This window comes from Monodon monoceros, unplaced genomic scaffold (genome assembly GCF_005190385.1).
Source record: "Monodon monoceros isolate NGI ecotype Baffin Bay Population unplaced genomic scaffold, NGI_Narwhal_1 Super_Scaffold_15, whole genome shotgun sequence".
NCBI lineage: Eukaryota > Metazoa > Chordata > Mammalia > Artiodactyla > Monodontidae > Monodon > Monodon monoceros.
The window spans coordinates 52,071,398-52,084,096 of record NW_021703771.1 but is presented as its reverse complement, the minus strand read 5'-3'; the positions used below and the strand labels follow the sequence as shown (position 1 = coordinate 52,084,096).

Below are 12,699 nucleotides of genomic sequence, written 5' to 3'. Positions count from 1 at the left end.
GCATAGGACAAGTGCTTACTAGATATCTTCTCCTGCATCTTTGTTAAGCACCTCAAACTTAACCTTTCCAAACTGAACCAGTTGCTGCATCCCCATTCTACTTTCCTCAAGTGACATTTTCATCTATCCGTTCACTCATATCAGAAATTCAGAAATCTATCAGCCTCTTCCTTACCGCTTACATAGTACCCACCCATAGCCCATTAATCGGTATTATTTTTATGTTTAATAACATATCTATCCTCTCCCTCTCCAACACTGGGCTTAGTCCAGACCCTCATCATCTCATATCTCAGTCATTTTCACGGTGTCCTAATCTGTCTGTCTTTCCTTCATCTCGACCCTCCCGTTCAAGTCTCTCCTTCATACTGATACCATTATGTTTCTTCTGAAGTGCATTTCTGATTGTTACTCTCTTTCTATTAACTGCCAATTGATTGGCCATCATGCTATACAAAATAAAGTCCAGACTCCTTACTCTGTCATAACCGTTTTTCTAGTATCTCATCTTTTCCAGTCATCTCTGGGTACCCACCTCTAGCACAGGATATAATTCAGTCATATTAACCTGACTGCTCTGCCCCCAACATGGCAGGCTGTGATATGTCTTGGTTCTTTTTCACCTTTTGCCTGGGATCACCTTACTCCCGCATCAGCTATCCAAATATCTATTTATTTTCCAAGACCAAGCTCAAGAGTGTCCTTCTCTATGAAACCTTTCCTGATTCCTTTCCTATCTCCCCACACTATACACTCTACAGAGCTTTATTATACTTATTTGTTCACATGTTTCTTTCCCCTACAAAATGCTTAATTCCTAGAAGTAAAAGACTGCATATTACTCATCTTTTTTTTTTTTTCTTTTATAAAGTTATTTATTTTTGCTGCATTGGGTCTTCGTTGCTGTGCGCGGGCTTTCCCTAGTTGTGGTGAGCGGCGGCTACTCTTCGTTGTGGTGTGCGGGCTTCTCATTGCAGTGACTTGTTGCGGAGCACGGGCTCTTGGCACGTGGGCTCAGTAGTTGTGGCTTGCGGACTCTAGAGCACAGGCTCAGTATTTGTGGCACACAGGCTTAGTTGCTCCACGGCATGTGGGATCTTCCCGGACCAGGGATCGAACCCGTGTCCCCTGCCTTGGCAGGCGGATTCTTAACCACTGCACCACCAGGGAAGTCCCTACTCATCTTAAAATATCCCAAAACTGACATCGCACTTGATACATTGAGGAGTGTTTTACAAACACTTATTTGTAAAGGGCTATCATTTCCTTTTGCAAACAACAATAAAAACTATGCACTGTGTAGTCCTAATTTTACATCGTGTGTGGATATGATTGAGAATGTGCCTCCTCTAAATGAATCGCATGATACAGCCTCCCTCTTTCTAGTGTGACTGGAAAGTGAAGAAGAAACACATATTTCTCTTTGAGTATTTTCCTCAAATCATCCTATTAACAGAGCAGTGGATCCTCATCTTTTCCTCCACTGTCTCAACACCCCAATCATTATGAATATCTTTGGAAACCAAGAAAAACGATTCCCAGCTCTGATTTTTCCTCAGAATAAATATAGCTGTATGGACAAGTACCCAGAGACCATTGAAGTACTTTTTCCAATCCTCCTATTTCAGATCCTTAGGGGGCAAGGAAGGAGTGGAACCTTCTACCTGCCAATTTTTCGAAGAGCAGAGGACAATGGAGCCACTTAGAGGCTTGTGAGAGGGTACCTCCATTTAAACTCTGGATCAAGCAGTAGTGCGGAATGCTGAGACTCTGACATAAAGTTCTAGCTATTTGTATCAAATTGTAGGAAAGAATAGGAAATATGAACATTTGGTTTCATGAAGACAAATTTCTTGAATCAATCTGGAGTCAGTTCTTGTGAGAATTTTTGGAACTATTGCAAATTGTTGATTGTTGGGATTTGTAGTCCTGGGTGAAACTGATTAGTTATCTATATGCTGGATACTTTTATGAAAACCATTTTAGCCTAATGGGTACAAAGGGCTTAGTCCCTATTCTAATGATGTGTTAAGGGATATTGTCTGAGAAGTAGGAAAACAGGTAAGAGGCAGTAAAGAAGATGCTCTGAACTTGAAAGAAATAGAACAGAGCTTTAATACTTACAGCTGTCCTCTTCTTCAGTTATACATTTCACAACATAACAGGCGTAGATGAACCCTGCCAGCTGAAACAAAACAAAGATGCTTTAGACATGTGGCAAAGGCAACAGTACTGGATCTCACTGGGGGAGCAACTTTTCAAAGGCATGTGGTTTTGACTAGATTCAGTGTTCCAAAAGAGTTCATCAGACTGGATCTGGACTCCAGTGTGGATTCTTGATTCATATAATGTGCCTTATAAGTGAATATATTACTCTGTTTTCTTTTGTTCTGCATTTATGTTTAAGATTTGTTAATTGCCAGGCAATCTACAACAAGTTATTTTAGGTCCAGAGGAAAAATACAGAATTATGGCCATTCATCAATGGATTAGCATTTGCATTTGTGCCAATCAACTTCTAATTCACTTTTCATTAGCCCAGAGCCTAAGATACTAAAATTGGACTCCTGCTGACTATCAGAAAAATGTTTTGAGAGAAAAATATTAAGGAGATTCCTTGAAATGTTGCCTCAACACTTTGTAAGTAAGAAAAACTCTTATTTAGACCAGTAACAGGAACCAGGACATACCGAGTATAGTTAAGATGACATGATACATAGGAGCAGTGGGGTGGGTAACTGTAAGGAATATCACAATGCATTTGACTGGGATTGCACACATCAGAGCATCCTTTCTGAAGCACACAACAGAGGTCCCTGTGGTCAGGGAAGTCTTTGCTCACTGAAATAGTATCTGTGAAGGAGCACAGTAAAGCCCTTTGATATATGTCCCCTCAGATGGTGTAGTTTTGTATTCCTTCATATAAGTATAATTATTTAGTCAAATAATGAGCACTGGTATAAGGAAGCAAACTAATTTCCTGATATGTGGAAAATTTTTTTTTCCAAAACAATCCAGTTTGGAGGAATCCTTAAAGGCATGTCCTCAGGACAGTGATGAAAATTTTTCACGGTGACATTTCAGACAGGCATTGATCCTACTGAGTATTTGGCATCGGGGAAGGGAACCTTGGGAAAAAGGCTACAGTCTTCAATCAGGAAGCTAAGGTACAGGGCAATAAGTTGCTGCTGTGATAAACCTAATGAACTTGTTTTCCATTAGCTGACAGATTGCAGTATTTCTGGAAGATGTGAGTGGAACATTTTAAGTCAGAGGGTACACTGATAGGTATTTAATGAGAAGAACTATTTGGAGACAGAGGTCCAGTTAAAAGGAACTTTAGAAAATCTTTAATTTTAGTTTGAGAAAGAAAGCACGTTCTGGCAGATTCTGTTCTTTTCCAAAGAGATCTGGCATGAGATAAAACAGTGGTTTTCCTGGCACAGAAACAGTGACCCTGCTTAAGAGAGAGCAATGAATGAGAAAGCAGACTTATGCAAAATATTCTTCACAAGCTTTTGTTTTCAGATCCTGGATGAGAGGGACAGTGGACCTGCTGCCCTCCCACCCCCAAGTGTAGTATCTGAACCACTACACATAGTAACAGAGAGCTAGATAACATACCACTGATGCTACATTAGCACTTAGGTTTTTAAAAATATGTTAGAAAAGTCATCAAATAAGCATTTTTCTCTTTGAAGTATATGTTGCTATTGGCAATAAAATTGTGATAGTAAGAACAATCTCCTTATATAATGGGATCATCAGGTTACTGTTTTTATGGGACTTATTTTTAGAATACAGGGTACTATTAAAAACCAGTGTATCCTATTTGGCTTTAGCAAAGATATTGACTTGACCAAACAAAATCACACAGTGATTTGAGCATTTTCACAGATAATGGAGAAACAGATTAATGCTTCTTAATCTTTTATCCACCAGGGCCCATGAAAATGCCTGTATCACTGAGTGACCTAGTCCCATGTGTACTCTGTCATGGGTGCTGGATCCGACTGTGGCGAGGTAAAGAGGCTATGGGTTTGGTTAAATCCCCTGGGTACTGCCTGTATCTCCCCGTCTTCCTCCACAGGAAGGCCTTACCATTGTGGCTAAATGCCATAGATTTATCAGTAGTTTATCTCTTCTTTTCAGTTTAAAATACTTACTACTTGAATTATCTACAAAGCAACTTTTTTCCTAATCACAAACTTTTCTCTTGATTTTCACTCATCACTTAATTACTTTTAAATGAAAATCTAGGTAAAGAGCATTGATAAATTCTGAGATTCAGGGCCAGTGAGTTTAAACTTCTCATTAAAGTGTCACTAGAATCTAGATTATTAACTGTACTCGTCTCCCAGAATGCAGCCAAGGCACTGTATTTTGCTTACCAGTGATCTTTTAATTGTATTCGGTTGCATTCTTTAACTATCAGGGGAGTGACTTTGATATAAAAGTAAATCCTGCTGCATTTCATTACAAAAGTTTGCTGATTAAGAGAACTTCACCTTTTAAATTGGTCACCTCTAAATACAAATGGAAATTGGTTTCTCCCAAATTAATAAAGATTCATAAACCTCTGTTACCTTTCAATTTTCCTACACCAAATACATTTCTAATTTAATTTTTACTCCCTCACAGCAACTTATAAATTTACCTACAGAAAAGCAGTTTCAACGAATTTCTTACAGCTCTGAATACTTCCTATAACATGCAACTCTGCTAACTGCTGCCCGGGCCACAAAGATGAACCAAGCCAGGGTTTCCCAGCCTCGGCACCGCTGACATTTTGGGTTGAGTAACTCTTTTTTGTGGGCTCTGTTATGCATTATAGGATGTATAACTGCTAACATCCTATGATCGAGACAGTTGATAATTGAGATAATCCAAAAATCTCCAGACATTGCCATACATCCCTTCAAAGGCAAAACTGCCCCTCGTTTAGAGCCACTGTTTTAGACACAGTCTAAAGGATTTTGCAGTCTTGTAGCAGGGGTACACGTATAATTGTACTTCAAAGTAGATTAAGATAAGTGCCAGGAGGAAGGAAGAAAATTGATTGTCTCCTAACTGACAAACGGTAAACTGGGTGATTTCACGCGTTAGCTCATTAATCCTCACAACTACCTTTGGAAGAGCATTATATGTATCTTTGCAGAGGAGAGGTAAAATGGGCCTTGCTTTTCCTGAGTGAGTTCATCAAGCGGGGAAGTTATAGACTGTGTTCAAGGAAGAGCCAGTCCTTCCATCTGATGAGAGTTTGTGGACCTCATATTAGAGCAACGGAAATAAAAGCTGTGAAGACAGGTTAGGGCTATAATCAGAGGGCTTTGAGTATGTATCAAATTGCAATTCTAGCTATGTAATTTTCTATACAGTACACTTAAGGAGCACCCCATCTTCTACTGAAGAAGTATAAAATTTTTCACAAAATACAAATCCTTCCTAATGTGATATATAGTCCCTGTCTAGCCTCATTTCCCACCACTCCTTGTCTCAGAATTTATGCCAGTATTAAGCTGTTGGTAGTTTGCAGACATATATCAGGTGGTTGCCCTCTGTTCTTTAACTCTTTAACCCCTTCTGCCAACAAAGCATGCGAATGCCCTACATCTCCTCCCTTCCTTCCTTGCTCAGCTCTCCACCTTTGAGTAGTTCTAACTCATCCTTTAAGACTGAGCTAAAGTGTTGCCTTGCCAAAGAACTGGCAGTCCATTCCCAGGGTAGGTTGTAGGTTGGCATTTTGGAGATAGACCTCGAGAGATGGGGGTGGAAGGCTTTGAGAGGGAATAACGGGAAAGGTGAGAACATCTTCCAAGCAGAGCTCAGGCAACCTATGGGAAGATGTGGATTATGTTCAGAGAGGAGCAAGAGGCCCCGTTTCAGAGGAGTTTGGGCAATGTGAAGGGGTGTAATGGTTCCCAAAGTAGGAAACAGTGACCTACATGGTCATAGTGGATGAATACCTGGAATGAAAATAAAATTATTTTATTCTGTTCCTTATTTAAAGATGGCTCAGAGTAACAATGAAAGATACCAGTGGTATTATACTAGGCAAACATATAATTATCCACTTGTAACAAACCAAAATATTACAGTTGTCTTAGTCTTTGGCATTCAAAGCAGAGCTAAGCCTAAATCTTTTAATTTTTATTCATCTTTTCACCTTGATACATCTAATATGATTTATTCACTTCTAATTCACCTGATAGGGAATTATATATCATCTTGATATCATTACTGGCTGAAAGGAAATGATATTTTCTCTCTATAACTAAATCAGATTAAAATTCTTTTTTGTATCTACAAACCAAATTATGACTGTATATCCCAGAAATTCACTTAGAAGCTAATAGATAAGAGGAAACTGAAGCCTTTTGGTAAGTATTTAAAAAGATTTAATTGTAATAATTGAAAATGTAATAGCCTTAGTGTTTAAAATACTATCTTCTGGACTTTTTTTCAGGAAGTTGGAGTAGACATACTTTTCCCTAACCCTCCCACTAAATACTGCTGAAAACCCTGGACATTATATATATAAAACACACATAGGAAGACTCTGAAAGATGGAAAGAAGGTAGACTGGCTAGGAATCTTGGGACCCAAAGAAGGACATGGGAGTGAGTTTCCTATTTTTCTTTTGTCTCATATATACCATACTTGGGGCTGAAGAAGCCCATGACACAGAAATGCCAATAGGCACAGATAAAAGAGCCCCAACAAAAACTTGCTCTAGCTAACCAAAGGACCGGGAAAGGGACAGCCTAACAAGACAGAAAAACAATTTAAGACAATAATAGCCCTCTTTAGCCAACGCCACAGAAAAAACTGTAACCCCACTCCCCAGCCACAGCAACAAAGAAGAGGGAGCCAGGTCTTCCCTCCTGGCCAGGCTGTGGTGTCTGAGAAGTGAGGCAGGGAGCCTGCACTTTCATTCCTGCCAGGAAGGAGGAAGTCCCCCTCCGTAGTGTCTGTAGAGACCCCCAAAGGGAATCTAGACTTCTGGCCTCACTCTGCAGTAAGAAGGCACCCCTCCCTTCCCAACTGGGTGGTGTCAGAGGAGGCTTAGTGGAGAATCAGGACTTTCACCAATGACCAGCAGTAATGAGGTCAATGCCCTGCCCCTGTGGTGTTAGATGAAGCCAGCTGGGAGCAGTAACAAGGCACTCCTACCCCTCCTAACCTTCCCTGGTACCTTGGTACCCTGGAGGTACCAGTGAAGGCTGAGTAGAGAGCAGGAACTTCCACTGTCTCCAAGCCTTAATGAGAAGCCCTTCCTCTCTTGAGTATCAATGGAGTCTGAGTGGGGAATCTGGACTTCTAACCCCTGCTCGGAAGTAATGAGTCAGTGTCTCTCCTTCCCCTGCCAAAGGAGCGCCAGAGAAAGCCCGCTAAAAGAAGATTTAAGGAAGATATAGAGTCTCATAATATAATACCCAAAGTGTCCATGTTTCAATTTAAAATTCCTCACTGTATCAATAAGGATAAAGTTTTCAACATGAATGAAAACAGACAACCAATGGAAGCTAACACAGAGCTGGATGACAGATGTTAGAATTATCTGGCAAACATTTTAGAGTAAAAATAAATGCTTCAGCAAGAAGTTATGAACACACTTGAAATGAATGAAAAAAAAAAGTGTCATCAAAGAAATAGAAGATATAAAGAAGAACCAGACTGAAAATTTAGAACTGAAAAAAAAAATTCAGTAACCAAAATTAAAAAAACTCAATTGCAGAATGGAGGAGACGGGACTGAATCAGTGAACTTGAAGATAGAACAATAGAAATTACCCAATATACACGAGGAAAAAAAGTAGACTAAAAAAGAAAATGAACAGAACCTCATACAGCCATAGGACTATAATAAAACATCTAACATTTGTGTCATTGGAGTCCTGAAAGGAAAGGAAAAAAAGAGCAGTACTGAAAAAGTACTCGAAGAAATAGTGACTGCAAATTTTCCAAATTTGACTTATGTATTCAAGAGGCTGATTGAAGCCCAAACAGGAAAAACCCAAAGAAATTCATACCAAGATTCACGATGGTCAAAATTTAGAAGACCAACTACAAAAATCTTGGAAGAAAAAAGACAGAAATATTTATGTATAGCCACCCTGGAAAAGAGTTTGAAGTTTTCTTAGAAAAACTAAACACACAACTGCAATATAACCCAGCAACACACTCCTGGCCATTTATGCCAGAGAAAGGAAGATGTGTTCGCACAAAAACCTGTACACTAAAGCATATAGCAGCTTTATCCATAATAGCCCCAAACGGGATGCAATCCAGATGTCCTTCATTGAGTGAGCTGTTCAACAAACTGGCATATCCGTATTATGGAATACTACTCAGTAGTACAAGAAAGGGACTAGTGATACATGCAACGACTTGTATAAATTTCCATAGAATTATGCTGAGTGAAAAAAGCCAATTCCCGAAGGTTGTATACTGTATGATTCCATTTAAATAACATTCTTGACATGACAAAACTAGAGAAATGGAGAACAGATTACTGGTTGCCAGGACTAGGGAAGGTGGGGTGTCACAGGGAAGTGGATGTGGCAACACAAAGGATTCTTGACTGCACCACTGTCAGCATCCTAATAGTGATATTGTACTATAGTTTTGCAAGATGTTACCATTGGGCAAAACTGGATAAAGGGTACACAAGATCTCTCTGTATTATTTCATACAATTGCATTATGTATTTCACAATTATTTTCTATGTATTTCTACAATTATTTCACAATAAAAAGATGAATTTAAAAGTACTACATTTAGGCAACTGTCATTTATGTTAAAAGACCTTTTTGTATTGTTATTATAATTTCTAAATTTGCAAATATATTTAGACAAGGTGGATGTACTTGTTTTCTTAAGTACAAAGACACATTTTAATTCTGAGCCCTTAGATCAACATAGAAGTTCACAATAGTTTTTTATGCTGTTACAATATAGAATTATTATTCAACGCTCCTTTTTTGACTGGGGTGGAGATGGGGGTAGCAAACACTATTTCTTTTTTAATCTGCAAATGTCTCATTCTCAAATAGATTTGTTCTGTGTTTCATTTAAATCATCTATTTTTGTCCTGAATTCATAATTCAGATGTTATAAGCCCATGCTTTTTGTAATATGAATTTGAACAGAAGGATATTATATGCTCACAAAATATACTTTTAAGTTGCAAATGATTTTACTTGCTCTTTTGCATCTTATTCCATTTACGTGTTTCAAGATTGCTTTAGCAAAATATTCTAATATGATTATATCAGTGTTATTAATGAAGGTCTTTTATATGAAATATTTTTTATGTAGACTGGTGTATCATTTCAGTTGTCCACCAGGTGATTCTTATCCTAAACTATTCCAATGGCTGGGCTATTAAGGAGCATGTTGCAAATTTTCTTTGCTATGAATAATCCAGGTGCAGTTATCAATCTACAATAACTCATGGAGGATTGCCTTTAGGGCTGTTGTGAACTTTCACAGCCTACTGAGTCAGAAAAGCTTTTCAGAGGATCAGAAACATATCTTAATACCAGCCTTTAGGTATTGTGTCGCATCACCAAGCATGACCGTATTAAACACTTTTTAAAAGATTAAATAAAGGTAGACGTACATGCAAACTTGCCTTATCTTCTTAAGGCTGGGAAATGGACTGAACTGCATGCCAACCCTGGCTTAACCAATAATTCCCGTTCTAAATTGGCCTCTGGAGACTGGTAGATTTCTTCAGGCCAACCTTACCAAAGAGTTACCCGGGTTCAAATGAGTCTAATGTATTAGTAAAGCTGGAAGAGCAGGAGATACTCAGGCAGCATAAAAGACGACTAATAAAATTCAAATGTCATCATGGTTAATGCCTCATTCAGAGTTTAAATATCCCATTAGTTTTAAAAACTGTACTGAGAGCAGTGGTTCAACCATTCTATACATCTGCCATTTGGGAGGTGATCAAATAAATGGCTGATCTAGTGCAATAGAACTGCCACAAGATACCTTTAGTTTTTGAGACAGGACCCATAACGGGAGTTTGTAACCAAAATTGTTCATTGAAAATAACTGGCATTATGTTATACACCTAAAGTGAATACAATGTTATATGTCAATTATATCTCAATTAAAAAAAGAAAATGATTGGGAAATGCAAAAAGCAACCTGTCAACAACACGCTACTATTTTGGTAATAAAACTAAGTTTGATAATAAAACTAAGATTGTATACATGTCACAAGTAATAGGGACCCTGATTTATTTATAGTGAAGCACTTGAGAAAGAGAAATGCTACAATGTTCTGTAAAATGTAAACAATCAATACTGTCCAGTAGCAACTTTGAACAAAGTAAGTACATGATTCTTTTGTGAGCAAATGGTACAAATAGCATACTTTTTGCTCAGAGATAATAGGGATCCTAAAGCAAAAGTAGCTGTACAAGTAAGACAGGCAAAAATAAATTAGCCCATCTTAGGTATGTCGACATCAACAGACAGGGTTAAAAGAGTTCAGTGTGTTTCATTGGAGGAAGTGTGCTGTTCTAGAGATGACAGTGAGAGTACAAGGCTAGATTCTTCTGAAGAGACTAGGAGAATTGTACTGCAATACTAGTTGCAAAAATGACCTGTGTTTTTAAAAAAGGTGCTAAAACTATATTAACATTTCTCTCTTTTTCAGAGGTGCTAGATCAGAAGATAAGGAAAATTTGGTATATATAACATACTTGGTGCTTCAGCACATATCACACCATGATATTTCAAGAAATCATGAATAAGATGACATTGTAAGAATATGTATATGTAAATGTATAGTATGTGCGTGGAGACTATGCACTGGATCTGTATCTGGTTAAAGACTTAGACTCTGAAAAGAGCCGCAGTGAAGAGATCAGTTTAGAACTGGAAGGCAGTTTCAATAAGCATGCTTCAGGTATCTCACCCTAAGTCCTGTTCTGCATGTCATTTTAAAATTCTCGAGAAAGAACAACAATGATCTGATGATCAAATTCTGTAACTATACGGAGGATGTCTAAACTAGCAGTGTGGTCCTTGGCTAGCTGAAGAAAATTACTGTGTGTAGAACAAGGGAGGTGGATAGCCCCACTTCCTTCTGGCCTCATCAGTCAGAATACTGACAGTGTTCAGTGCTGGTACCACGGTTGAAGAGAGATACTCAGCAGAATTGTAACCACACTGTGAAGGGAGATGGAGCAATGAGACAGGATGAGTGAACTTCCCAGCTCATAGAAAGTTATTTACAAACATGGTGAGGATGGTGATGATGATGATAGAGAATTTCCCATGCAGATTGATGGTTGACTACTTCCTGGGAACATCACTGAAAGCCCCATGACCTCTGTGATCACTTCCCTTCAGAGATTTAAAAAATAAGTAATGAGTAAATTATCATTGTTTAGAAATAAAAGTTGGAAATAGTAAGTCCATTCATATGTTTTCTGTATAAATAATATTTCTGTATAATTTCTGTATAGTTAACATTTAGCAAGGAGCAAAGTGAACACACCTACCCATGTTAGTTTAGTAAATATTCTGTTTTTCCATGTTAAAGTAACTGATGAAATATAGCAGGCCATTTAATATTTGGGCGATGGTAAAAAAGACATTGTCTTTGGTCTCTAGATTCTGTCTGGTCCACATTTCTAGGGGAATCTAGGATCCTTAGAATAATACTGCTGCACATGTGTGGGCACAAGGCCTCTGTTTAGGCAGAAGTCATTCCTTTCAATAGGATACTAAGTAGATTAGACTCCACTAGAGACCTTTCTGGAATTGACCAGTTATCATCTTCCAGACTAGAAGTTGATTTGCATTTAAGTGTTTCTTTACAGAAACAGGAGCTGACTCAAGAAATACAGCTGGGACTCATAAGTCTCACTGGGCAAACTACAAGTCGGATATCAAACTCCTTGCTGGCTCTGTCGATGCCAGCTGGAATGTCCCCATGGCTTGGAGGCATATGCTGTCCTCTCACAGCCCGGAATTTTAGTCCAGGCTGACTGTTTACGTGGTGGGAGGTGTAAGAGAGTTAATGTTATTCAACTTTGATGAACCTTCATGAGGTGTTTCTTCTTTTGGCAGATAATGAGGATCAGAAAAAGTGTTAAATGACAAGCTCATCATTATAAAAAAATTATTGGGCTTCCCTGGTGGCGCAGTGGTTGAGAGTCCGTCTGCCGATGCAGGGGACATGGGTTTGTGCCCCGGTCCGGGAAGATCCCACATGCCGCGGAGCGGCTGGGTCCGTGAGCCATGGCCACTGAACTTGCGCGTCCGGAGCCTGTGCTCCGCAACGAGAGAGGCCACAACTCCCGTTGTGGGAGGCCCGCGTACAGCAAAAAAAAAAAAAAAAAAAAGATGTCAACAAGAATAGTGCTCTCACTGTAGTAAAAAAACCCAAAAACTAAAAAGGAAACATCAGCATACCAGCTAGAGAGAAGAGTTTCTTCAAAATGTTACAGTAAACCTTACTATTAAGGTTTTGAAAAAATTGTTAAATAGGAAGCTTAGAGTAATCAGTCCCTTTACCATGACATCTGTGGGAATAAGCTTTACGCTCTATGAAAAGGTATTTTATGTAGCATTCAGTGAAGCTTGCTTCTGAAGCAAAGTACTTTCTGTAACATGTGGCAGAGGAAGATGAATGGGAATGAAGGTACTAACAGGAAAAGAACCCCCAAGG

General features: G+C 38.7%; 1 protein-coding gene across 1 annotated transcript in view; it reads right to left on the bottom strand.

Annotated features, from left to right (window-relative positions):
• The window catches only part of NKAIN2 (sodium/potassium transporting ATPase interacting 2), a 678,615-nt gene that overhangs the window by 17,684 nt on the left and 648,232 nt on the right, over positions 1-12,699 (bottom strand). Inside the window, exon 6 of the mRNA XM_029223534.1 lies at positions 2,125-2,185. Coding sequence (XP_029079367.1) covers positions 2,125-2,185 — 61 coding nt within the window. The remainder of the gene's footprint in view (positions 1-2,124; positions 2,186-12,699) is intronic.